At 36.2% G+C, this 27,982-nt stretch overlaps 1 protein-coding gene across 1 annotated transcript in view; it reads right to left on the minus strand.

The window, feature by feature from the left end:
- The window catches only part of odad2 (outer dynein arm docking complex subunit 2), a 99,050-nt gene extending 71,307 nt beyond the window's left edge, over positions 1-27,743 (minus strand). The window contains exons 1-10 of the mRNA XM_028434457.1: positions 27,617-27,743; positions 24,672-24,926; positions 22,133-22,290; positions 21,218-21,425; positions 10,416-10,522; positions 9,895-10,031; positions 8,456-8,572; positions 2,983-3,104; positions 2,333-2,455; positions 238-388 (exon numbers count right to left, since the gene is read on the minus strand). Of these exons, the coding sequence (XP_028290258.1) occupies positions 238-388; positions 2,333-2,455; positions 2,983-3,104; positions 8,456-8,572; positions 9,895-10,031; positions 10,416-10,522; positions 21,218-21,425; positions 22,133-22,290; positions 24,672-24,895 (1,347 nt within the window). The 5' untranslated portion in view covers positions 24,896-24,926; positions 27,617-27,743. The remainder of the gene's footprint in view (positions 1-237; positions 389-2,332; positions 2,456-2,982; positions 3,105-8,455; positions 8,573-9,894; positions 10,032-10,415; positions 10,523-21,217; positions 21,426-22,132; positions 22,291-24,671; positions 24,927-27,616) is intronic.
- Between the last annotated feature and the right edge of the window lie 239 nt (positions 27,744-27,982).

The following is a 27,982-nucleotide window of genomic DNA, read 5'->3' on the forward strand; positions in this document are numbered from 1 at the left end:
TTTATTTTTGTTTAAAAAACATGATTAAAAAAATGGATTTTTTTGGATTGATACGATAATGATGTGGAGAAATATTGCGTTATATCACCAAATCTATTTTTTTTTTGCACCCTAAATCAAAATGTGAATATTATAAATAATTTTATCCTTGAATAGCATTAAGGGTAGTACAACTCTGTTTGGATGAAATCCATCATTGGAAGAACATAAAGTGTAAGGAGAGTAATATTTTCATACCTTCAGGTATATAACCAGCTTCTGGATTTGCCAGTACTCAGAGGGTAGGTCTGTGTTATTCTCCTGACGACGCTCCGGTTGCTCCTCTTCCTCGCTCTCAGAGGAGCTCTCACTGAAAAGCTCTGATGGCATGGCTCCCACTGAAGACTTACTGGACAGAGCCAAAGCAGACAGACAAGAAACAATGTATATGGTACAATAGATGGTTTAAAAGTTGAATAAAAAGTCCTTCAAATTCAGGCAATAGGAGGAACAAATGAAAAAGTCATGTCCAAACTGAACCATGAAATCTGGTACCCATTTAAATGTGGCCAGTGGGACGTTTCTAATGTATGTACAAATACTATTTTCAGGGAAGCATTCATCAGAGGGAAAGAGAGGGAATGTTTTTCACTGTGCAACATGATAAACACCCAAAGAGATTTCCTGAAGTCTGCCAGAACCATAGCATAGTGTCCTGGGTGGTGTGAGGTGATGAGTGCGGCTGAGCGAATGCACACTGGAGTCTTTATTGCATGTACACAGGACGAGGAGCGAAGATTGCTATCAGTGGTTAAAACCAGCTTTGTTGAATTATTACACCAGCAGTCTGTATATATTGGCTCATTCAAATGTGAAAACAGCTGAAGGGCCCCGCATGGCTGCCAAGATGCCGGGAGGGAAAAAAGATATGAGTGAGGTTCTTGTTCACTATGTATGCAATGTTTCCAATACTGATTTCACTCATATTATATTGTAACATTAAGAAGTCAAGGCTTCTCTGTAGAACACGACAGACAACACGGTTATTGGAGGCTTTACATTCTGAGTCATTGTTAAAATCCTTCATCTGACATTACAGTGAATGAAATTACAATGATCCAACTCGCAACGGATCGTACTACATGTGCGTGCACGGATGCGAATACCATCGGGTCGAAACGTGTTCGGGCTTAAATAGACATTCGGGTCGGATGGGTTCGGGCCGGGTATTGTTTTGTGTGTGTGTGCGTGTGTGTGTGTGTGTGTGTGTGTGTGTGTGTGTGTGTGTTCCAATATTACTGCAGGTCCCACATAGTACCTCATTTAAATTTGAAAAGCGCTTCTTGGAATCAGTCTTTTGAATAAAATGTTATTTCTTTTCTCTACAGCAGCGATTCTCTACTGGTGGGTTGGGACCCAAAAATGGGTAGCGGAGCTGTACTGGGTGGGTCACGGACAACTGGTCAAAAATAAATAAATACTTAATGTCTCATGTTGGACTTGTCATTTATTTTGAAAAAAACTTTTATTTTGACATGCATGCTGTGAAATGAATGCTGCAGAGGAAAATATATAGATTTACAGTATGTTTCAACAAAGATTGTATTTGTGTGTTTTCAACAGCTATTTTTGAAAAACTAAATTTGGTTGGTTAAGTGGGTCACAATTTAATTACCGTGGCAAAATGTGGGTCCCAGGGTGAGACCAGTTGAGAACCTCTACTCTGCAGTGTCTGTGAGTATTTAATAGTGGAGGACCTACACCAAGCATGAGTAACTCTCTCATCATGACCCTTCGCCAAATAAACAAATAACTTTTAGTTTTAAAGTAAGGCTGGAACAAAGAAAAAAACAAAAAAAAACCCAACTTTAGTTTAACTTCACAAAATTTGGCCCTCTGATAGTTATACATTTCAAAAATGTCCGCGACAGTGGCGCTCACTTGCACGCCATGCGATCCCCCTACGTTGTGAAAAATTCCTGGTGAGAGCCCTGGAAGACACACGTAAGTTACACACCAAATGCAACAAAAGTAAAGTTTTATGGTGGAACTTAAGCCAGGGTTTATATATGGATGCATGCTTCACCATAATTCACCAAAAACACCCCCAATATTAAGTTAAGATGATTAGCACAGGTGGTGAATCTGCTTTCAGTGCAGCCGGTGAACAGGAAGTGTTGTCTTACAAGATTATGTTTTCTGTATAAATGTTAGCTGTTTGCTTTCTAAATCTACATTAGATCTGCTACATTCTTATGTTCTCCTGGTTTATGTAGTCTGTTGGGTTGCTTGACCTGCACAGTAAAAGAGAGCCAAAGGTAATCTAATAACAGAAGTACCTCAGGATACTTACATTCTGTGGGAGGACTGGTGCCCTGTCAGAGAAGACACAGAGAACTCTGCTTTCATCTTGCTCTTGGCTCCTTGTCTCGCCATTTTCTTCTCCACGAAGCTTCTGCTGGATTTCTTTTCCACTCTGTAATGATGTAAAATAAGAGCCATTATGCCAGTTTCTATTTTGAAAATTGTTATTTTTCTAACATAATCATTATTTAACAATTCAAGACAAGAGTTCAACAGGGGATTTTTTTTTCTTCCTGCAATTGAGATACTTTTATCTAGAGCCAGTTTCTTTTCAATTGGGTACAGTTATCATAAGGTACAGCTGCAACAGCTCAGCCCTCGCTAGATCTATTTATCATTCAAGCACCACATGTGATAAATCTCTTAGGGATTGTTTTCTGATACTTTTTCCAATGTTTTCCCTTGGTTGAGCAAGAGAAGTGGCCTCTACTGCTTTTAAACATTTAACTGAGATTATTGTGTAATCAAAAAATATTTGCACTGTCTCTCAACTGTGTACACTAAATAACCATCTATTTATATGCCTCACTGCTGGCAGACAAGCTAAGCACATGTGGCCTAGACTTGGCGTGACTGTCATTTAAAACTCATCAGCTTTGCAAGAGAAATCCCTGCTGGGGGAGAAGAATTATCACGTACCCTCTTGTGGACGAGAGGCCGAGTTTTCTCCATCGAGGACATGGCTCATATTTGGTTGTGCCGCATGCCTTGTTCCTCACATGGTGATGTACGGTTTTCTCTTCTTCCTTATTTTCCTGTTGCTTAACATTTAGATTAATCAAGTTAGAAAATGTGACGAAAGTTACAGGAGTCTTGCAGCACAATGATTTTCTATCATGGGAAACATTTTGTATCATTAGATAGTAAACAAGTCATGCAATACATAATAATTCCAGGACGTTCATTTTGTCTTCTTTTTGACGACTTTGAAGAAGACTGGCAGTTGTCATTTGAAACATGTCAGGAGATCAAAGTACATTTTCCTGAAACGTTGTCTGAATAAATGAAACCTTAGCATATTATTCAAAAAGAAGATACAGTACAATGAATTTGCTGGAATTATTACGTGGAACTCATGGACATATCAAAGCAATCAGCAGATGCCTCTGAAGAAGACTGGCAGTTGTCATTAGAAACATGTCAGGATATCAAAGAAAAATTCCTGAAAAGTTGTCTGAATAAATGAAACCTTAACATATTATTCATGCAATACAATTTCACAACAGGTAATATGTATGGCAGTCACACAATGTCACTGATTAACTAGTTCAATCATGTTACTTTTGCTCCAATAGCTCAGTATTGAGTAAAATGTGTGTGTTACTAGTTACTACCCGCTAATTTTTCTGGATACAACTATCGGTACTTCACTAGATATATATATATAAAAAAAATGTGTCTATATGTTGTATGTCAGAAACACCAAAAGCAGTGGGCATTGTTGACATGTACAATTTTGATAGATCCTAACTAGTTAACACATACACACCAAGATACACTTTTAACCTACTGTAAGTCGCTGTATTTCCCGAGGAAACATGTTCACTAGTGAACTAGTGCAAATGAAGCAGGTGCAGGGATAACAACTAAATATTGAGTATTCATTGGTTGTCATGTTTTATGTTGGATTGGGGAGCCTTTGTGCATGCTCCTCCCACCTTGTCGTTATTTTCTGTTTCAGTAACCAGCTGTTTTAATTACACTAGTAACCTAGTATACACTTTTAGCTGACGTGTGGACAAAATCACAAACAACTCATGACTTAACTCGGACTTGAGCCTCTTGACGCTGGAAGCCTCGACTTCCTTCCATGACAAAATATTTTATAAAATGCAATTATTATTAATTGGCAAAAGTCTGCTCAAACCCCTGTTGGATAGTACTCTGTCATCTGAAGTTAAACTGGACTTTGAATAAACAAACTAACAGCCAATCAGGAAGCAGCTGAAAGCATCAAGCTGGGCTGAGACATGTGCGCGCTAGCAGGGAAAATTATTCCGAGAGTGATATCCTTTAGATTTAAAGATAATTGATTTGGAAAAATTATACCCTATACTATTCTATTTCCCAGTATGATTATTGTTTGTTTCCATGAAAATTTGAAAATCTAAAAAGATGCTGGATTGATGTGTTTGTAAAAGCATTATGTCAGATTGTATCTCTTTTATTTGACAAATATGTTCTCTGTTCAAGTAATTCATTGTTTGTTTCAGTTGAATAAACTTGCTCTAAAAAAATGGCACTAGATGTGGTACTAAGATATTATGTACTCAGGGTATGAATTAAAGAAAATATTATAATGGTAATTTTGGCCCCCATAGTCTAAAAAATGGGGGCATTTAAAAAAAAATAACTGGGGGCCATGAAAAAAAAACGTAAGCTTTGATATTTTTATAAATTAAAATGCACAATCCTTTCTTTTTCAGAGAAGTTTGCAAGTACTGTAGTATGTAGCTATTGCAGAAAGAAGAAGACAGATGTAGGGAAACTATGGGTTTATTTTGCTCTTAACAGCCTGCAAATATAACAAAAAAACTTTAAAAACAAATGGAAGTATAATAGAAGTTTAAGAAACCTACAGTTTCTAAAGAAATTTAAATATACATCATGTCTGGAGAATAGTAAGTTGTTGACAATAAACTTGGGGGATATATTGGCCCGTGGAGCAAGGTTTTTGGGGGCATTCTTGGCTAAATTGAGGGCAAAATGGCTCGTGGCCCTCGCTAATTTCTGACATTGCTCGAGACTTGACTTGGGTCAAGTGTGTGTGTTTGATAGCTGATAGTCACTCGGTTTTCCATACTTTTGATTTGTACTTGTTACATCTTGTGGATGTGTTTTTACATCAGCTCACTTTTAATATATAAACTCATTACCAATTTAAAATAAACTTCACAACTGATTTAAAAGTGCAACAAGTGTGTTATAGTAAAACGACAAAACATTTTAATGTTAAGTAAAACCAATAAACTAAGCTTCAAGCCCACATCTCAATGTTACAAAAACTGAAGTCACAATGCAGATTTTAATTATACAAAAACTACTGTAAAACAGAAAACCTTCTCAGGGCTTCTGACTGTTTATTGTCTGAACAATGTTAAAAGATTTATTGTTGCTCGATATTTAACTAAACTCTTACAGCTTGGCTAAGAATAACGAACGCCTTTGTGTTGCTGTTCCTCAGGGGTTTTTTTTCCAAATGCTCAGGCTTTTATACCACAATTTACAGCGTTTGTATGAACACCCATATGACATGTATGTATGTGTGTATGCAGGAGCGTAATCACTGACACCTGCTGTTGTGGGCTGTCAGTGGCTCTAAGGCTCAACAGTTTTAAGGCCAGAGAGAAAGAATTCAGACGTCTCTCTATGGGTAGTGTTGGAGCCAATCACTTTTCCAAAGACAAAGTGACCTGCCATTGGAAACATACAAGTCAATTCACCCAACCGCAGAGCCGCAGTCTGAGTTTATAAGGCACACCAACCTTCTTTAATTCTATTATGTGTTGATGGATAAAGGCCATGTGCTTACGCAGGGGGGAACGCTCCAAATTGCTTGACATGCTCTAGCCTAAAGTTTGTTTTACAGGTGCCTCTATGTGTGGAGGCTTAAAGTCGAATTCTGCGTAAAGCGGAGGTGTTAACTCAAAAACGCATTCTAATAATACATGGTAACATTTAATAGTTAGCCCTTTGCGTATTTGCTAAACTGTCTTTAAAGTAGAATACTGCAAAGCCTGGAGTATTTACGTGTGTTTCGGGGTAGACTTGTATCTAATTACTTGATCCAGACTTATGGAAAATCATTGGGGCAGCAAATCTGCAGCCAGTGGCCATAAACCATCTGTCAGTCGAGGGATTCATGCAGCTCTCACTGACTGATAGTGACAGTCCATAATAATTCCAGGATGGAATAACCAAAAAAACAATGTACAACCTTGGCTGGTTTTGTGCTTTTTGGAGAGTATCTTATGCATGTTGATATGCAGCACATCCAACTTCCAATCATGCTGTGATGTCAAAATAAATCAACAACACTAAGCAGAGGGGACAAGTCTGCTTACTCTTTGCACTGCTCTCGGCGTCTGCATTGGCTGCTATGACTCATTTGATGGAGGCTTTCTATTGTAATGGAGCTTTTTATTAAAAAAACGATCTGCTTCCTCACACTGAGCAGTACAGGATCTGCTCTAGCCTTGGCTATCACCATTTGGGATCAGGGTGTTTTGTTGTACTCTCTTGGAACTTTGTTGCCTTCTCTGATTAAAACTGGAAAGAAATTTGCCCAAAACAGAAATTATGATTGCTTTTTATCTTATATCAACAATCCAATTTGCATAATTTGAAAGGTGTTTGTCAACAATCAGTCCAAACATTTTGTATGCAATGTGTATACCCCAATCACAGAAAGACACCCCAAAAAAGAAAGATTCTTTTTCCTGCACCTTTGCCACACCATTCATTGTTTACTCATACCAAGCAGGCACTCTCCATACTATATACTACAAACACATAGAGTACAGATACTGTCTACTACATACTAAAAGTATGATTAGGATGATGACCGTTTCCACTGAAGTATACTTCCAAGTTTCCCGAATCTACAACAACAAAACCCTGAAGTACACCAAGGCTAAAGATATCTAAATTCTTCACCTTTGAAAGTTTTGAAAACATTTTAAGTGAGAAAGTGAGCAAGTAGAATATCAACATGTGGTCATTTATGCCATAAAACTTGCATCACAATTATTTTTGACATTTTGCTCCTGACAAAACTTTTGGCTAACTTCTAAACAAGAGCCCTATTTACAAAACCGTTAAAAAACTAATTGGAAACCAGAAGAGATGCTTTTGTTTTGAAAAGAGATGTTAGATTTTGAGCTTGACGACAATTTTACATTCCGCTCACAATGCATCATAGGGTGGTTGATGATTAGTGGGCCCACCGTGCACCGAGATCAAGTCAAAACCAAATCCCTAAAAATACTTTTTAAAAACCATGACATGGTTGAACAGATAAAGAGCATTTTCTGTTTAACTTTTGGGTTTAAAAAAAAAAACAAAAACATTTTACAGGCAAAAACAAGGTGACTTCAAGTCTTTCAAAGCACAACATGCCAAAATCTGAAATCTTGACAATTTTTTTCTATTCTTTCCAATAGTAAATCTTTGTATGTATTTAAAAGCCACTGATAAGGCCACAATTGTTTTAAATATCTAAAAACAAGCTGTTTATTTGTGAGGTGAATAAGGCCTATGGTATTTATAACTAGAAATAAGATGACGTGCTGGTTTTTGCAGGTGTCAACACATAAGGTTTCCAAGAAGACAGAATAATCAATGAGCTAATGCTAAATGTTTTAAGTCAAAATACAACATTAATTAATCAGGAACAGACAGTTTCAAGTGCTGCTTCTACTTATTATCACATTAATGAAGTTGAAGAATAGCAGATCATTGCTTGTCTTGAAGGAAAATCCAGAGTTGGACCAGTTTGAGACCAAGACAAGACAGAGGAAAAAGCCTCTTGAGACCAAGACCAATTTTGAGTATTACAAGACGAGTAAGAATTAGTCACTCTTACAAGAAAACCTTTTGATGATTGCACATTTTCCAACTAAGCCCTGCATCTGTGAGTAAAAACTGTATTTTGAAAACAGGTTTTTGAGTTCACATAGAGGGGTTTGTTCTGTCATCAAATTACTAAAAAAAAAGGAAAAGAACACCACTGAATAAATCCAATATAGTTTAGAGCGTGTGTGTGTGTGTGTGTGTGTGTGTGTGTGTGTGTGTGTGTGGGGGGGGGGGTGACACTTTGCTGTTTTGGTGATGAGACACGGGGGTTTGACTACCAAATCTTTCAGCACACCAACAACCAGACATCAGCTCACAAGCGTGGAGCAGCACAGACACTGATTACACAATCCCACCTCTGTTAACTGAGGTGAGTCACACAGAACTGTGAAAGTGTTAGATCACAGGTTTGGCAACGACAACTTTGTTCATGGGACAAAGAGGTTCTTTACTGCCCACACATCTCTGTGTGGAGAGCTGAAACTGGAGACGTTTTAATGTGTCTGTGTTAATTACCTCTGCTTGTCTTACACTGTACCTGTGTCTTTATGTTTGCTGCAAAATATGGAGATCTGTGCTTCAATAGTGTCACCAGGTCTCTGTACACTTCACTTATTCGCTCGTAGCCACTCTCCTGTCCATCCTGTTTAATCCCCTGTGAAGAGAACATAATTATTGTTATTAATATTACTGTTTTTAGTTTACAAGTAAAAGTTTGTATTGCACACAAATGTCTTCCTGCATGATTCCCAAATTAAAAAGAGTACCTCAATGCAAAACAAAATAAGGGTCAAGTAAAGGCTTAAGGAGCAGTTTAGTGCATAGGTTTTCAACTGGTGGGTCATGGGCATTTACAAGGACAAAAAACATAAAAGTAAACATAACAAAAAAATTCAGCAGAAGCCAAGAAAAACACTTATTTAGTGCCCATGTGCAATTATAGGTTTCAGCTCACTTTGATTGTTTCTTATTTTTGCTTTTTTTTTTCTTCTTGTATTTACTACTGAACAGATTAAATCAAGTGGTTTTTAACTCAGAAAAGACCAGGAACATCTGTGCTATTTCAATGTGTGAACTGCTTCAATTTAAATGAATGGTGTGATCTCTGCACAAGGCTTATTAAGATGGATGCAGTGTGGTTGGTGCATGTCTTATTATTACAGAGACAGCTTTACTCAGTTTCAATAGAAAAAGACAAATAGGTACAAACACACAAAGAATAAACAAATGTATTTTGTATTTGAAAACAAAAGATTGAGAGAAAAAACATAACATGGCACACTGGTTGTTGAAATAATGTGTTGCTGTTTTGTATTTGCTGCTGATTTTAAATGTTTTGCTGCTGATTTTAATGGTTTTTATGGCTGATTTTAAATGTTTAGCTGCTGATTTTAAAGGTTTTTATGGCTGATTTTAAATGTTTTGCTGCTAATTTTAAATATTTTTACTGCTGATTCCTCAGATGCATCTACTTTGATGTGGCCTTATAATTTCATTTCAGGATATCAAAGTAAATTTCCTGAAAAAAGTCTGGATAAAAAAAACTACGTAGTATTCAAAAAGAAAACAAAATTCAGTTGTGAAAATAATCTTTTCTTCCATCTTACTGAAAGTGACTTACAATCGCTTTAGGGACAGATTAGGGATTTGTTATTGTAGTAAACTTTCATAGTCTATCATCAAATAATCACCAATTATTAATTGAATGTAACCTCCAACCCAGGTGTAGTAGATGTATAAAATATGTATAAAAAATAAAGGCATTATATTGAACCAAATGTTTACATACGTATAAAGTAACTGAAAAATCCATATCTATATCTATTATCTATCTAATGCTTGGGTTTTTTTTACTCAACTATTTCTTATGAACTCCAAAACTTTTCCCTAAGTAATTAAAAAAAAGTGCATTTTAAGTGACATTATGCCTGCTAATATACTGTACTCTACACAGGCCCTTCTCTGTCCTCCTCTTACCTTGTTTAGAAAAACACCATCATTACTGCAGGTGATGTAGAGGGTATCTGTGTCACAGGGTGTTAACACAACATAACATATTTCCCCTAGAAGTTGTCTCCACAGAGGGGCGTTACAGCCGTTTGAAAACTCGTAATCTGAAAAAACAATCCAGACACGCTGCAGGTATTGTGTTTGGTCCCATAGAAGGATGCACATATATACAGACAACATAATGAAGGAAGAAACCAGTTTCAGACAGCATTCAGCATCAATTTGACCTTTAGCTTGACTTACAAAAACCAAAACTAAAACAACAGAATTTGGGGAAACAACAATATTCATCGCTCGCTTGGTATCTGATGATAAATACGCTGCAATAAAGCAAAGAGCATGAGCTGACTAATGACCTGTTAAACTTGAATTTGACGGATATAATGATTTCCACGTCTGTAGTGGCATTAGAACATAGACTATCCAGCATTAGTGTTAATAGCATTCGCTTTCCAAGCAACTCAGAGAAACGTGGAGATAATTCAAACCTGATGTGTAACACAGTGACTTCAACACCCTGTTTTCCCCTTTGCTGCAGAGCTGCTTCAGCCACTCCACTTCATTTCTTACTGCAGTGGGATCCAGACACACTTGTCTAATGTAAAATAGAGAAAAACATATATATACATTTTTTTTTTTTAAAACATGAAAGAAATGTATTTAGTCTTTCTCTAAATCTGTACCTTCCAATCTGATAAAAAAAAAAAGTGTAAACTTTCTTGGAAAGATGCAGTGAGAAGAAATGGGTTGAAGTACTCACCTTACTGTAATTGAGTTGCTTTTATGGGTATTTTTACTTTTTTGAGTATATTTCTAAATCAGTAATTTTACTTAAATACGTTTTAAAATTAAAATTTTTATACCCAACAGTTATTGAGTAAATTATTATTTTTTTGTTTTAAAATGATGAACAGACATTGCTAAATTACAAAAAATGAACAAACAACAATAAAATGCATCACATCATAGCCAACCAACCAGATTAAACGTAATGTACAGCGCCAAAACAGCTTTGAATGCCGATTATACGGTTGTATGATCATTAGTGAGTTGTTGTAAGAGTTTGTTCTTGTCAAACGTTGATATCTTAAACTACTTATAGTGGGGCAGCTACATGTGATTTTGGGCCAGGATTTTTTAGTTGATGATACAAGCATGGAATTTGGTGTGAGTGTGCTATGTAGGTCATGTGCTAACTATCAAAATGTCAATATTGCGCCCATTTTTCAAAATGGCCACCATTGCTATTCAATTGTTAATATATAACCCAAAACTGCTTATATTCGGCCAAGCACGGTGTCAGCAGAAAGGTCTGGTTGGCCTGAGTCCGAATATGTGCATCCTTCCCGGGTAGGGTCAGGACTGCGCCCGCTAGAGGCGAAACACTCAATTGCCTCAAAAAACTTGGGAATAATCCAAAAATGCTGGGATCTGGTCAAACGAGGTGTCAGCGGAAAGGTCTGGTCCTCCCAAGGCCATATATGTGCTTCGCTCCTGCTTTTATTGTAAAACAAATGTAGCACCTGCACACTACTCTATATGAAGCCCTTCTTGAGAATGGAGGGGTGCTAGGGTTCATTTAAATTTGTAAAGGTAGATAACACAAAGGTGTACCTCAAGAGTGTATGATCCACCAATATACACAACTAATTCACTATATAATACTAATTAATAACGCTGAGATCCAGAGATGAAATATTTTTAAATAACTTTTTTATTAACTATATTTTAAGATGAACGAATAACACAGCAGTGATGTTGATAGGGTTTTCAATGTAGTGAGTCCCGGGACCCACAGGTGGTGATTTGAGTGGGTCTCTGGGAAATTCAATGGGTCCCCAATAAAAAAAAAAAATATTTCTTTCTATTTCTTATATTCTTCTATTTCTTAAATTGTAGTGTCAAACTCTCTTAGTGGTGGTATGATATGCCGATAATTAGCAGATATATTCATGTATGTTCAAAATGTATCTGAAATTAAACAAATACAATTTCAAATCTGAAAGGTTTATTGCACAACTGTCTATGTGGCAGGGTTTATTGCACTTTTGTAGCAACATAAAAGAGCACCAAAATAAATTACTAAAATTCAAATGAAAACAAAATGGTGTATGTTGTACAAAAATAAATTATCAATTAAAGTGCTGCTTTAAACACAACAAAACATTCTCATCATCATGACAATGTCAAAAAATCAATTGTCACCACAATAAGACCAAAATCTTCTTGTCTGAACATCAACTAAATCAAATGAACTGAGTCAATCACTATGAAACTTAAAGCACAAAAAATGTACTTAACAGTGCAAAGTCTGTTGAGAAAAATAAAATGATGCAGATATGTTTGTGGTGTATTGTAAGCAGCTAGTTCACTTGCTGGTTGTTGTTGTAGCGTCTAAACTAGCATGTACACAAGGGGATCATGTCTGCGCTGAGTTAATGCGTAAAGGGGTCCGCTGACGGCTACGTTTCTTTTGCTAGTTACTGTGATTTTAAACATAAGTTGATGTTTACAATGTAATCGTACATAGCAACATCACTGCTTACTACTAAGAAGTTCGTATCTTTGACTTAGGTCCCCATAAAATCCATTTTATTTTTTCCCAAATTTCATTTTAATTTTTCCCAAATTCTGTTTTCCACTTTAATTTTTTTAATTCCATTTTTTGAGAAATATTTATCATTTTTCAAAGAAAAGATTAGTTTTTAAATCTTGTGAGAAAACAAAATAAATACTAATAAATAAAAAAAAAATAATAATAATTAAACAAAAATTAAGGGAGATACAGTTAAAAGGTAGATATAAGTTGTAGTGACATGAATTATTCTGACTGCTCCTTTTTAATTATTTACATGTCGTATAAAGATGTATGAGAACAGCATTAATGTCACCATATTTCCTCTCAGGGATCAATGATTTACTGAATCTGATCAGGTTTAATGATTAAGTTTTGATCAACTTAGTTTAAATTAACCAGATTTAAATGATCTTAGTTTCTGTAGCTCTGATGAGATGTTGTTAGAATGTAACATTGTAATAACGTTGTTCCAACAGACTTTTATTTTGTAAACCGGAAGTTCCCACTGAAACTGTTGTACTTGAGGCAGCTTGCTGACTGTGAATGTTTACCTATAGACACGGACAAAAGGCTGTTTTTCTTAGTTAGTCAGACACAACAGTTTGAACACTGAGCAGGGGAAGATGATTTAAGCTGATCCACGTTTTCAAGGACCACCGCTGCGCTACACGAAAAACGGACGGAGGGCGGTTCACTAAATAAGCGGCCCCAGGAAACATTTTGAAATGAAATCCACGTTAACTTGCTAGTTGTTGTTGTAGCGGCTAAACTAGCATGTACTCAAGGGGATCATGTGTGCACTAAGTTCATGCGTAAAGGGGTCCGCTGACGGCTCGGTTTCTTTTGCTAGTTAATGTGATTTTTCATAATGTGTCGTTTTTCATGGGAAAAATAAGGTGCATCCCTGGGACACATGGATAGTGGATTTACTGCGTCCTTTCAGATTTTTAAGCATCAGAGACGCAGGACGCGTACCTAGCAACATCACTGCACAGTATACAAACAGAACAATAAACCAACATGCAAAAATTCTACACACAATGGAATCCAACACGTGTCAAATCAACTCTAGCAATGGTGGTGGGCCCACACCACACACACACGCGCACACCCACACACAGTCACGTGTAGTCGTTAAAATGGACGACTTTCTCCATTTTACTCACAACTCAATGTCAATATTGTTGCCAGCTGGTGGGTCTTTCAAAACATTGAGTGTGGTGAAAACACAGGGCAACTGCGGTTCCCAAACACAGTAGCCGACACGTAGCTCCCCGTTAACCTGCAGTGGCCTCCTCCCCATCCGCAGCTTTCTCACACCCGGTCGTGCATGGTAGCCCCTCGTTAGCTCGCTCAGCTGACTGCTCTATCCGCAGCTCTCTTCCACCTGGTCCTGCACGGTATGACCCGTCCTCCGGTCCTCCGCTCTCCGCGCTGATGTCTGTGGAACTCGTCAAAACTCCTGCAAGCCTTCACTTAGCTTCACTCCGTCCGTACGTCCGTTTTCCTCAGGTCAGCATCCGGGTCTTCTCGTGCACACCTGACTCGAGTCTCTCCTCTCTTTTTTCTCCGCCAGTGTGCTCTGACGTCTACTTCCACATTTCCCAATTGCATAATTCGCAAGATTATGACAATCAACCATTGAAAATAAAACCCAGGGTTAGAAAAGAAAAGTAAAAAAAAAAAACATAATACAGATTGGCTTCAATAATATTATTTCAAATATATATTATGCACCAATAATGTAAACTGTTAAATAAAATATTATCAAAGACATTTACATCACTAAATAATGACATAAAAATAGTAATGACACCAACTATGATAGTAAATAAACATTTACTTACTCCAGCCCAGTGCCTGATAAACATTTAATAGATCTTGTAATTATTTTACTCAGGCTATACTCACCCCCTTCTAGAAGATTTTGTTGTCCCCATCAAACAAATTCAGAAAAGTTTAGATTTTTGGAAGCAATCATGTTAGAACAAGTGAAACAACACCATGGGATGACACCAGAAAGTTTTACAGAGACTGCGTCTAGAGTCTTTGTAGGTTTCACTTCCCACCAGCACTCCATGGCTTAGAACTGTCATTGGATGATCACATGGCTTACCAAGTTCATCAAAGCTTAGCTTCACCACATGCCTTTTGAGTCTCCTTGAATGTTCAACAGGAATATCAATATCTGATTCACCAGCCTCGATGTCTGCGCCCCTTTCCAGCTCATCAACTCTGGGTTCGACATTGAGATTCAGATCAGGGTCATCATTAGGAACTTGCTCTGGATCATCCAGATTTGGAGCTTGTCCTCCAAGTTCAGATCTGGAAACTACTGACTGGGTTTGCTTTGCACACATTTCTGGATGTGATAGTACTTTCTCCCAATCCCGTTCAACAGGTCTTGGTAGGTAAACTTCCTAGTACTCTGACTGAGGATATGTCATTATCTCGGTTGATTGTCTGCTTTGGCTCTGTAGTCTGATCCTTGAGTTGTGCTCTTGTTACAGATCTTTGTTGTGACTTTTGGTCATTGTCATCTACAGGTAGTCTGACAAGGTATCCAATAGGCAACAAATGATTACGATGGACTGTCTTTTCTGCACCCATGCCTCTTTCTGGTTTAATCTTATAAGCGGGGAGGGTGGGCAGTTTCTCCACAACAACATATGGCAATGGTCTCTATTTGCACTTGAGCTTTTGTTTCCCAGTGCCTCCAAAGTTTCTGAGCAGCACTCTGTCACCTTTGTCGAGAACTTGTTCTTTCACATGTTTGTCATGTGCATGGTTGTTTCTGTGATGGTTTTTCTCGAAAGACTCTGTGGCTAAAATGTAAGCTCTTTGAAGATCTTTCTTGAGTTTGGCAACATATTGGTGATATGGCCTAAGATTCTGACTTTCATCAACCACACCAAAACAAGTGTCTACAGGTAGACGAGCTTCTCTGCCAAACACTAGCAAATAAGGCGAATACCCTATTGCCTCGTTATGGGAACAATTGTAAGCATGAACCATCTGACTGATCTTTTGACTCCATTTTTGTTTCTGTTGCCGGTCCAAGGTCCCAAACATTGACAACAACGTCCGAATGAACCTTTCTGGCTGGGGATCTCCCTGAGGGTGGTAAGGAAATGTTCTAGATTTATGGATTCCAAGAATTCAACGTAAATCCTGAATCAACTGGCCTTCAAAATCTCTCCCTTGATCTGAATGAATTCGTGCAGGGAGTCCTTAGTGCACGAAGTAACGTTCACAAAGGATCTTGCCCACTGTAGTTGCTTTTTGGTCCTTGACCAGAAAAGCTTGGGCGTACCGAGTAAAATGGTCTGTCGCTACTAAGATGTTGGCGTAACCTTGCGAGTCAGACTCTAGTGACAAGAAATCGATACACACAAGGTGTAAAGGGCCTTCACTTTTAATCTGGTTTAACAGAGCTGCTTTCTGAGGAAGGGCTTTGCGAGTGACGCATCTACCACAATTCCGCACATACTGCTCAACCTCAACCCCCATTTAGGCCAATAGGTTTCTTATAAGTTCAAGTGTCTTTTCTACTCCTAGATGTCCAGCATCATCATGGAGGGATTTCATCACCATGTTGACGTATTCTTTAGGCAGCACGAGCTGTTTAACTTTGGCTCCAGACCGTTCAACTTCTCTGAAGAGCAGATTATCTTGCATAATCAGTTTACTTGCTTCTTTGTAGAGCAGGGTAGCATTAAGGTTGTCTCCAGATTTGAATGGTGGACCACAAGTCAAAAACTGTTTGATCGGGGTGATAGTAGAATCGTCATCTTGGGCTTTTATGAGATCTTTGGAAGTCAGTTGGGTTAAGGAACCTAGATCCAAACGGATTGGATAAGAAAACAGTCTGGTATGACTTCAGGTGAAACTACAAGTGACTCAGCCAGTGTGGTAGACTTTTTGGGTGTCTCTACACAGCTAATCTGTCTACAGAGGGCTTTGACATTTTCTGGGGACATACTTTCCCAACATTCCTCTGTTGTGGGGAGAGGATTGCTTGACAAAGAATCTGCGTCGATGTTGCTGCTGCCTGGTCGGTATTGCAAAGTAAAGTTGTACGTTGAGAGCGCCAAGAGCCATCAATGACCAGTTGCATTAAGCTTGGCAGTAGTGAGAAGGTAAGTAAGGGGGTTGTTTTCGGTTCTCACGGTGAACTGGGCCCCATACAAGTAGTCATGAAATGTATCCACCACAACCCACTTAAGAGCCAAAAACTCGAGCTGGTGCACAGGATAGTTCTTTTCAGAGGCACTCAACTTTCTGCTGGCGAAAGCGACTGATCTTAAACCTTCTGGGCATTCTTGGTTTTAGGGATGTAATGATTCACTCAACTCCCGATGCGATTCGATTCACGATACAATTCTCTCACAATTTATTTTACAAAATGGGACTGTAGACAAATAATGATTGAAAAATATTCCTTTATTTTTTGGGGGGAAAAAACTAGAAAATACTGTACTATTTCCTTTTTATTTTTCATTGTCAAAATAATCCCTTGATAAACTATTCAGAACAATGCAAGTTAACCAAAAATAAATCTTGAATGAAATAAATAAAGGAATAATACAAATGAAGAAGAAGCCTATTAATTTAAATTCTGGTTTTATAGTAAACAATGCAAAATTGCATAATAGTTCTTTTTCTTTTTAAAAGTGCAACTGAAAATGTATTTTGCGCCTTAACTATTGGACTTTAAAAAAAAAAAAAAAACAGTCTGCATTGTATTTACGTCAGATATTTGTTTGGACCAGCAGAGGGCACTGGTAACCCAGTGGTAGGTTGGCATGCAGCTAATCTGTGCAGTGAAGAAGAGATGCTATGCTAGCAGACAGAGCTAATAGAAAAACGTGACTTTTACAGATATTCACGTAATATTACAGATATTCTTTCGGTGCTAAAGGGGTAAGGAATCATTTATGAACATGTTTAAGAGTATAAGGTGGCAAGAAAGAAAGTAGTAGCAGATTCCGCCCGCCGCCTACACTTCTGGATAGCGCCCTCTGATGTTTAAAAAAGGACCAACTTTTGACTTAGTCTCTCTCTCTCTCTCAATTCTTGGTTTATGGGGGAGTCACTGAAGTCAAACAAACAAGGATCCATACTAGAAACAGCTTTGATTTGAGTCTTTGATGCATCAGTTACCACGTCGGCTACGTGCAAATGTGCAATTACAGTGCCCATAGGAATAGCAGTTTGTTTTAGTGACTCGTTGCACTAAGAATTTGTCTTTTTACAGCATATTAGAGATCAACACAGTTGGCTGGACCAGTACGCTTGAAGAAAGAGAAGGTGAGTGTGTAAGTGAGTATACTGTCTTCAATAGCTTGCTGTTCTTTAACACGGCAGATGGCAATGTGTTCTGTGCCAGGAAGAATGACGAATGGACAAGGACCTGCCCATTTCACTTCAGCCACAGATAAGTCTTTGATCATCCCTTTGATGGACTTAAGTTCATGTACAATTACGTGGTCTTCCTCTCTGACTTGGACTTTGACTGAGTTGACATTCTTTTTTTTTTTTTCTTTTTTTTTAAACACGTCTCTGGATCAACACTAATCTTTAACTTTAAATTACCACTTTTTTTATTTCATTTTTTTTACATTTTTTTTTTTCAAATCAATTTAGTATCCCGGACAAGCCCCCACTTTTATGTAGCACCTGCACACCACTCTGTATGAAGCCCTTCTTGAGAATGGAGGGGTGCTAGGATTCATTTAAATTTGTAAAGGTAGATACCACAAAGGTGTACCTCAAGAGTGTATGATCCACCAATATACACAACTAATTCACTATATAATACTAATTAATAACGCTGAGATCCAGAGATGAAATATTTTCATATGAACTATATTTTAAGAGGAATTAATAACAGTATACAAACAGAACAATAAACCAACACAAAACAATTCTACACACAATGGAATCCAACACGTGTCAAATCAACTCTAGCAATGGTGGTGGGCCCACACCACACACGCACCCACACACATACACACAGTCACATGTGGTCGTTAAAATGGACGACTTTCTTCGTTTTACTCACAACTCAATTTCAATATTGTTGCCAGCTGGTGGGTGTTTCAAAACATTGGGTGCGATGAAAACACAGCGCAAATACGTTTTCCAAACACAGTGGCCGACACGTGGCTTCCCGTTAACCCGCAGTGGCTTCCTCCTCGTCCGCAGCTCTCTCATATCCAGTCCTGCATGGTAGCCCCTCGTTAGCCCGCTCAGCTAACTCCTCCGTCCGCGGCTCTCTTCTCCCGGTCCTGCACGGTAGCCCCTCGTTAGTCCGCTTGGCCAACTGCTTCGTTCGCAGCTCTCTTCCGCCCGGTCCTGCACGGTACGGTACGACCCGTCCTCCGGTCCTCCGCTCTCCAAGCGGATGTCTGTGGAACTCGTCAAAACTCTTGCAAGCCTTCACTTAGCTTCACTCCGTCCGTACGTCCGTTTTCCTCAGGTCAGCATCCGGGTCTTCTCGCGCACACCTGACTCAAGTCTCTCCTCTCTTTTTTCTCCGCCAGTGTGCTCTGACGTCTACTTCCACATTTCCCGATTGCATAATTCACAAGATTATGACAATCAACCATTGAAAATAAAACCCAGGATTATAAAAGAAAAGTAAAAAAAAAAAAACATAATACAGATTGGCTTCAATAATATTATTTCAAATATATATTATACACCAATAATGTAAACTGTTAAATAAAATATTATCAAAGAAATTTACATCACTAAATAATAATGACATAAAAATAGTAATGACACCAACTATAATAGTAAATAAACATTTACTTACTCCAGCCCAGTGCCTGATAAACATTTAATAGATCTTGTAATTATTTTACTCACAGGCTACACAAATGTGGCAACAGTGTACGCGTTTCATTCCCCGGAGTCTGAATATTTTTTATATAAGAAGCTGCGGAAGTTTGGTGTTGTCCTGCACCAGGGGTAACCTCGGTCAATGGGAGAAATCAGTATCAAAGTCACTCCCTTTTGCTCACTCTCTTGTGGGTTTACCCCTGGTGCAGGAAAACACCAAACTTCCGCGGTCTCGGGAGTACTAGACTTTTCCACTGACCCTTTGTTTGACCAGATCCAAGCATTTTTGGATTTTTCCCAAGTTTTTTGAGGCGATTGAGTGTTTCGCCTCTAGCGGGCGCAGTCCTGACTCTACCCTGGGGGATGCAGATATTCAAACTTGGGCGGACCACACCTTTCTGCTGACATCTCTTTTGGCCCAATCTGAGCAGTTTTTGGTTATATAATAACCATTGAATAGCAACGACGGCCATCTTGAAAAATAGCCACCATATTGGAATTTCAAGTGGCTAGCACTGTTTTGTCCAAGTTTAATAGAAAATAAATCAGTATGCCAAATGTCATGCTTTTATCATAAAATGAACAACTGTTTTTGTTATCTCCACTAACTGTACTGATTTCAGATCAGCAGTTGATGAAGGCACATTGAACATAATCCATATCTTCTTAGTTGTGCTATTTCTGATCAACGCCCAGCCACGTTCTTTGGCTCAGGTTATGATTTTAAGCTATAATGTTGTTACCCACATGTCACTGTTTTAGAGTTCATAAATGTAGCTATACTTAGAGCCTAGAGCTGCACGATTTTGACAAAAAACCTAATTGCGATTTTTCTGACAGATATTGCAATTTCGATTCGATTTACAAATTTTAAAAATATTTTATACATTTAAATGCATATGCGTTTTTTTTTTTTCTTTTCTCTAAATTCTGTTTTCCACGTCAATTTTTTTTTATTCCGTTTTTTAGAGATATTAATCAAGTTTTTCCAGAAAATACTAGTTTTTAACTCCTGTGAGAAAAGAAAATACTAATAAATAAAAAACCCATAATTAAACAAAAATGTATGTCAAAAATAAAGTAAAATATAAGTTGTTCTGTGAGGAAACAAAATAAATACTAATAAAAAGAAAACTATAACTAAACAAAAATGTATGTCTGAAATAAAAATGTAATTCAAAATAATGAGTAAGATACAATTAAAATGTAGTTTTAAGTTGTAATGACATGGATTATTCTGACTGCTCCTTTTAATTATTCATGTCATATAAAGACATATGATAGCAGCATTAATGTCACTATATTCCCCCTCAGTGATCAATGGTTTACTAAATTTGATCAGTTTTAGTTTTGATAAACCTAATTTAAATTAAACTAATTTAAATGATCCTGATGACATCATTCCAGACCGTAATGATTACACAAAAATAAATGTGCAAGACACGTGTAAGAAGTGTTTTTTCACCACTAGGGGCTAGAGCCTGAGAAATTGTTTTTTGTTTAATTGAATCCATTAGTGTTCTTTTATTCAAATAAACAATTGTCCATTTTAATAAACCTTTTATTTTATGCAGATGCCTCTGTGGAAAATTGTGCAAAAATGTAGTCTCTTCCTTAGTACATGAGATGTTTACTGTATGCAAGGGAATCGTGGCAAAATGTATTACCAAAAATAAACCTGGGGATGAAAGTAAATAGTAACTTATACTTTTAGTAATATTTAGTTGAGCTACTTTTTACTTGTACTTGAGTATTATATGACTTATTTGAACTTGAGTACAATTTTAATCAAGTAACAGTACTCTTTACACCTCCGATTGTCTTGTTATATGTAAGAAGAGCAGGAAATCAAAAGTAGACACCTACTCTGTGACATGTTGGAGGAGCTTGTTGAGAATCTCTTTGTCCTTCTTCTGAAGCAGGAGAAACACTTTGATCTTGGCCTCCACATCTTCAGATGGCTCTCGCTCTTTGATCTTGACCATCAGACTTTGTACATCCTGATTTACATCTTCTTTCTCCATGAAGGAGACAAAGCTTCGACCAAAGATTATGGCTACAAGGTCTTTATTACCTAAACCAGATTATATAGTAAATGAAATTCAACACACACACACACACACACACACACACACACACACACACACACACACTTAACAATCATTAAGATATATTTTATATAAACTTTTCCCACTACCAGTCACTTCTCTTGAGGAAAAAAGACTCAAACAATATTTTCTTTGATAATGAAGCCTAACGAGGTAACCAATAATATTTTTGGTGTATTTTACAGCTGATTTAAGACATGGGTCAAAACTGACCCGTTATCATAAGAGATGCTAACAGAAAGCTAACACAAGAGAAGAATACAATTTATGGGTTTATTTAATAAAGGCTAAGTTCTTGTTATTAGTTGAATTTGAACTTTAGTAATTGAAAATGTAATTGTAATTTACTTTCAGGGGGGAAAAAGCCAGTAGGCACAATCGTAATTGAGTTGTAATTGAACATGGATAATTGAAAACTGAAAAATGTAATTGACCCCAAACTCTGGCAGTAGCACTTAGTTACCAGCATATGCACTGTTTATTTGACACATTCCTAAAAGCAATTTATGATCAATGAGTAAAACAGACATTATATTTTACCTTTCTTTTTTTGCTGCCTCATAAAGTAAACATAGTTTTTGAGACAGCGAGTGTGGTAAATTATAATGGCAGTGACAGGATGGAGAGAGAAACAATGAGGAAACGACTAAACGGGATCCAAAGTTCAGCTCACCTTGCAGACATTCCCGGACTTCTGCCAACGTGTTGTTCTCTGCCAGATGAAGTAGTTTAGAGAGCTGGCTGAAGCTGCGCACAGAAATAGTCGGAGGCTTAAGGCGCAACAACGGACGACCTTCGCTGTCTTTATCGTGGGATTCCACAAGTAAGTCACTACATAAGAAATAAAACACAATGAGATGTTGTTAGTGAATTGGTTTTGTAAAAACATGATTGGTTTTATGCATCTCTGTGTTTCTTCTACAAGATATAAAACAAAGCACAGGCTTGAAATCAATGAAGTTCTGTGAAATGTACTGGTACTCAGTTACAGGGTTGGGTTCAATTACGTTTTGAAATTACAATTATGTCTTCAATTATCCATGTTTAATTACAACTCAACTTTTCCAATTACAATTATTATTTTCCCCCTGAAAGTCAATTTTTGATTCCTGATGATTGTCTCTTATCAAATATTGTTTATTTTGTTTTTTTTATTTTTTAATAATTTGTAAATGGAAGTGTGATATGTTATCATGTAGCTACATTTTTCACTGTATATTTTATTGTATACAGTATTTCCTGTAATTTGTATTTTTTTAGGGTGACATTTGAACATTCTGTCCAGGGACTACAGATAAAAAATAGCCTTTTGGCTAAATCTAGCACAATTTCTATATGGATATGAACGTATGCTGTCCCCGTTAAATAAACCAATAAATAAAAATAAATTACAATTATTTTCTCAATTACTAAAGTTCAAGTACAATTAATCACAATTACTGAGCCTTTAATAAATACCATAAAATGTAACCTTCCCATTGTGTTAGCTTTCTGTTAGCATCTCCTATTATTACATGCTGGTTTTGACCCACGTCTTAAATCAGCTGTAAAATGCACAAAAAATAAATCTATCATGTAATATGTTTTTCATGTCTTGGTTACTTTATTATGCTTCCTTATCAATAAAAAAAAAATGGTATTTGGTTTGAGAGAACAACTCCGTTCACTCCAATGATTTGTTTTTTTTACAGCAATGGCGGCTCATAGAGTCTCACATTTTGTCCCAGAAGTGGTCAGTTTACCATTGTAGCGCATTGAAGCTACAGTAGATGAGACAATTTGTGATGTACTTTTGGATTTCAAGACGTTTAAATAATCATATTGGATTTTAATATTATTATTATTATTATTATTATTATTATTATTATTATTATTATTATTATTATTATTATTATTAGTGTATCTAAACCCATTAACCTGTCATTTTTTTTAATTACCCCTTTTTTAAAGAAAATTAAAAGCAATACATACTGTATACAATAGATGTTAATACATTTTTTAACCAAAATAATGTTGGCCATAACTATGTCAAAAAACTAGGTATGCTAGCTGCTACATTGAGGAATACAGATATTAAAAAAACAAAATTGAGAACAGTTCCAAAAGAGAGATGCATTTCAGTTCAGGGTGTCAGAATATGGAACAATCTAAATGACATCAATTATTAAGCTCCCTTAAATACACGGACAACTTGACTCAAAGAAATTCACAAAATAACAACAAAAACACAGAAAATAACTCCAAAAACACATGAAAAATAAGGAAATACCAAAAACACAGAAAATGACAACAAAAACACAGAAAATGACTCTATTAACACATAAAAATAACAACAAAAACACAGAAAATGACTCTAAAAACACATAAAAATAACAACAAAAACACAGAAAATGACTCTAAAAACACATAAAAATAACAACAAAAACAGAAAATAACTCCAAAAACACATAAAAAATAAGGAAATACCACATAAACAGACAAAATGACTCACAAAAGAAAATTCAAAGCAATACATCCTGTATATAATACATACTAACATAATAACCTAATTACTGTTGGCCTTAACTACATCAAAAAAGTAGGTAAGCTGTTTACACTAATTGTTAATATGATATTACGTTAGGAAAAAACTATTTATGGAACTACATAAACACATACATATGATGGTGTACTGTATACATATTGTCAATCAATGCAGTTATTAATGACAAATTACAAAAAATCCCTGTTATATCACTAGTAATCAATGGATTTGAATGGCCCCCCACTAACTTCTGGGACAGAATTCAGTCTTACATTAATCACGTGACGGTGAAGCATTTTGGACTTCTGTTGTCACGACTCTCTCTATATATACGGCTCTGAAGAGAACTAACAGGTAAACTTGATATGAAACATATTTTAATAGCTGTTATGTGTAAACCATAGAACTGTAACATGGTTCCCAACTTTTCTGTTTAATTACATTGTAAATGACAGTTTTTATAAAATGTTCATGCCAATTACAAAGTCAATTATCTGAACTATATTACAATTAAACTACAATTACAGCAGCAACATTTTTTTTCAATTACAATTCTAAATATGTCTTAGTTGTAATTAATCATCAGTTATGCAATTACAATGATAATTGAGCCCAACCTTGCTCAGTTGTGCAGAGCGTGTTTCATAATGACCCGTGGATATGTACGCACCCCTGTGATTGGACCAACCTGACGTCATATCCTGCTTTAAAATCAGATGCCTCTAAAGTCGTACTCCACACTAGTGGCTCCTCAAACACATGCGTTGCCTCTTCTGGGTGTTGGACCATCAACTGCTCTGTGAAGTGCAAGACCTCCTTCAACAAGAACTCATTCAGTTGAGTCGCCTCCAGTTTGCAACATCCTGAGCTGTCATTGGTCCACTGGGCCGCCCTCGTCAGCAATCCCCCCATTCTACCACCGGGGACACTAAAGAGAAGTGGACTAAAAAAAACACACAAGTATTCAAAGAGAGATGGAAAATTTGGTTTTATTTTTCCACCCGCAAAATAAAATTGGAATCAACTATTTTTCTTTAATACGACGACGTATTAGGACCACGTTAATAAGAGAATAAAGTTGTATCTTAATAAAATCTTAAAGTCATAATATTTCTAGATAAAAGCCGTAATATTTTGAGAATAAAGTCATAAAAATTAAATACAAACTGAATGTTGTGTATGTTGCGGTCACTCGTACATTTAATAACATTATAGAACGAATCTATGTGTACGGTTGCCGCACCGACAATCCCACGTGCTATTGGTACGTAGCGTCTTAGGGTTAGGTTTATGGTTATGGTTATGGTTAGGTTTAGTCTGAGTCACGTGACTTAAACTGGTCAATGAGGGGCGCTGTGTTTATGTTTCACACACGGTGAATTACTGAGCCTTTTGGCCCTTCATCACTATACTGTTATCAGTTTAATGACTTTAAAGTGACTTTGTAGATGTTTATTCTGACAAAAGAAACAGAATGATTTGGTCCTTTAGTAGAGGAGGAACTATGGAAGTGGTTGATTTAAGGCTAGCGCTGTCTTTTTTTTTAAGATATGGCTTTATTCTCATAATATTACAACTATTTCAATCTTGAAATATCATGACTTTAGTCTAATAAAATTACGACTTTATTTTCAAAATATTACGAGTTTAATCTCGTAGTGCTTAGATTTATTAATTTTTTTATGTGGCCCTATTACGTCATCGTCAATTAACTAAAAAAGATCAAATTAATTAATTTCTATCAAAAAATGTAATAAGAATAAACTAATTGACATGCTGTGCTTTGTCAGAATGGATTTACACAGATTTATTTAATTATTTTATTTTATTGCATTATATGGGTCAATGACGTGACAACTAAATATTATGTCAAACTGCATTTCTTTTAGTTAATTAAAAGGTTTAAATGCATAAAAAGATAGCACTTATGTAGTAACTTAGTATATGTGCTTTTTTATAATACTTACTAAATTACTGTTATTTTTTAAAATATCATGTGCTGTGACTGTCTGGCCATGACTACTGTTTTGAAAAAATCTTTAAAATTACTCTTAATCTATTTTCTGCCCTATTTTGTTTATATTATAGTCCTGTATAATATGTCAAAGTATGTTTATATTTATTTACATCATAATATTCATACAAACCGTGCCCGATACACATTTTATTAAATCTTTTTACGTCATTGAGCAATATGTGTGATTCAGTTGTTGTACTTGTCATTTTTTTAATGTTTTTTGGCAACACTAACAGAAAGCATTTAATCATGCTAGCGTTAGGCTTCATTTTGGCTTCCAAAGCTTCTGATTTCAATGATTTCATTTGAAAATTACACCAAAAATAAATCAATTAGTACGTTGGAAAAGTAGCGGCTAAGTAACTGTAAGACAAATGTTAAAGTCTTGATTACTAATAATGAAGTGTAATGACATTTATTCCAGTCATTATGGGAAAATAAGGAGGATATTGTTGCGTGCAGTAATTATGACAATAAGATGAATGTTTGGAACATTCCTGGTGTATTACACTAAAACAAACGTAATAGTGAGCAGAAAGACAGACTGGTTATTTCAATAGTCCAAAAAAGGTAGAATATGTCCTTCTGAGTTTCTATCACTAATCATTGATCAACAATCATCTGCTTAATCATTTAGTCCAGTGACCCCAAATTCTGGTGACCCCAAAAGCTTTCTGTATCTAGAATTACTTCTTTGATAAGATTTTTTATACTGTGTAACAAACACCAAGTACCTAAAATTAGTGCACGAAGTAACCAGATACTTTTATACTGTATTTTATTTATTTATCTAATTTTTCTCTTTCTTTTTCTGTTCATGCTGCATTGTCTTTGCTCTAGATTTATATTTGAGAAAATAAAAGTATAGAATGCAGTTGTTTGAAATTTTAATTTTAAAAATAACAAATCAAGTTATTTTTAATTTAGAAAAATGTAAATTTTATTTTATTAAAACATTTTTTAAATATAATTTCAATTATTTCTATCAATTACTAAACATTTCAGGCGACCCTACATTGGGTCACGACTCCAAGGTTGAAAAACACTGAAATAGTCAATAGGTATTTCTTGAAAAAAGAGATTCATTAATTGATTGATTGATTGATTGATTGATTGATTGATTGATTGATTGATTGATTGATTGATTGATAAGGTTTGGAGAATAAATAATTTGAAATAATTGTAATAAATCTACTAGTAATCACTGTCATTTCATATGAATTAATAGGAGCTGTTTCCTATTCTATTCTTTATTTGCAACAGTGTGTAGACATTAAAAAGGAGATTGTGAAATAGATGTTTGAAATAAAGCTGAAAACTACTATATATTTGTGTATATAATACACTTATATCAATTATAAAAGCGTAATTTACAACGAGCACATCATATGACATTATGTCTAACTCTTGCTCTTAATTACTTTTTGTGACACCGTCATAGAGACATTTTTAATAACTTAAAAATACAGTTTGTTTAGTTTAAAGCCATGAATGCACTGACGTGTTAACGGAGCTACGGACGGTGTGACCGACTATAACTTTACAGTGTTTGGCTCAATGTTGTATTCTATGACAAACATGAAATAACAACTATACTCATTCATTCAGAACATTACCTTTTTTACCTCTTAATGTTGGCTTTCTTCTCAATGTACCCTGCGACCAACAGTATCCATGGAAACCACTACAGCCGAGTCCCGCCCCTTTCAGTTACTGCGCTACAGCCAAACACCACGGTAGCCCTGCAGGGTCAAAACACACAAAACACGTTTTCAAATATTGAAGACTACATGAGCAGCGCTAACAACCCCACACAGAACACATGTGCAATGTTAATTTAATAAAATTACCTTTTTAATAAATAAACTTTGTGGCCTTCGGTCAAATTTTGTAGTGCCCTCAAAATAAATATCTCAAAAATTTTAATCTAAGATGCTGAAAAGAATATGAAGCCCATTATAAAACGCATTAAAAAGAATAAT

This window comes from Gouania willdenowi, chromosome 20 (assembly GCF_900634775.1).
Source record: "Gouania willdenowi chromosome 20, fGouWil2.1, whole genome shotgun sequence".
Lineage (NCBI taxonomy): Eukaryota > Metazoa > Chordata > Actinopteri > Blenniiformes > Gobiesocidae > Gouania > Gouania willdenowi.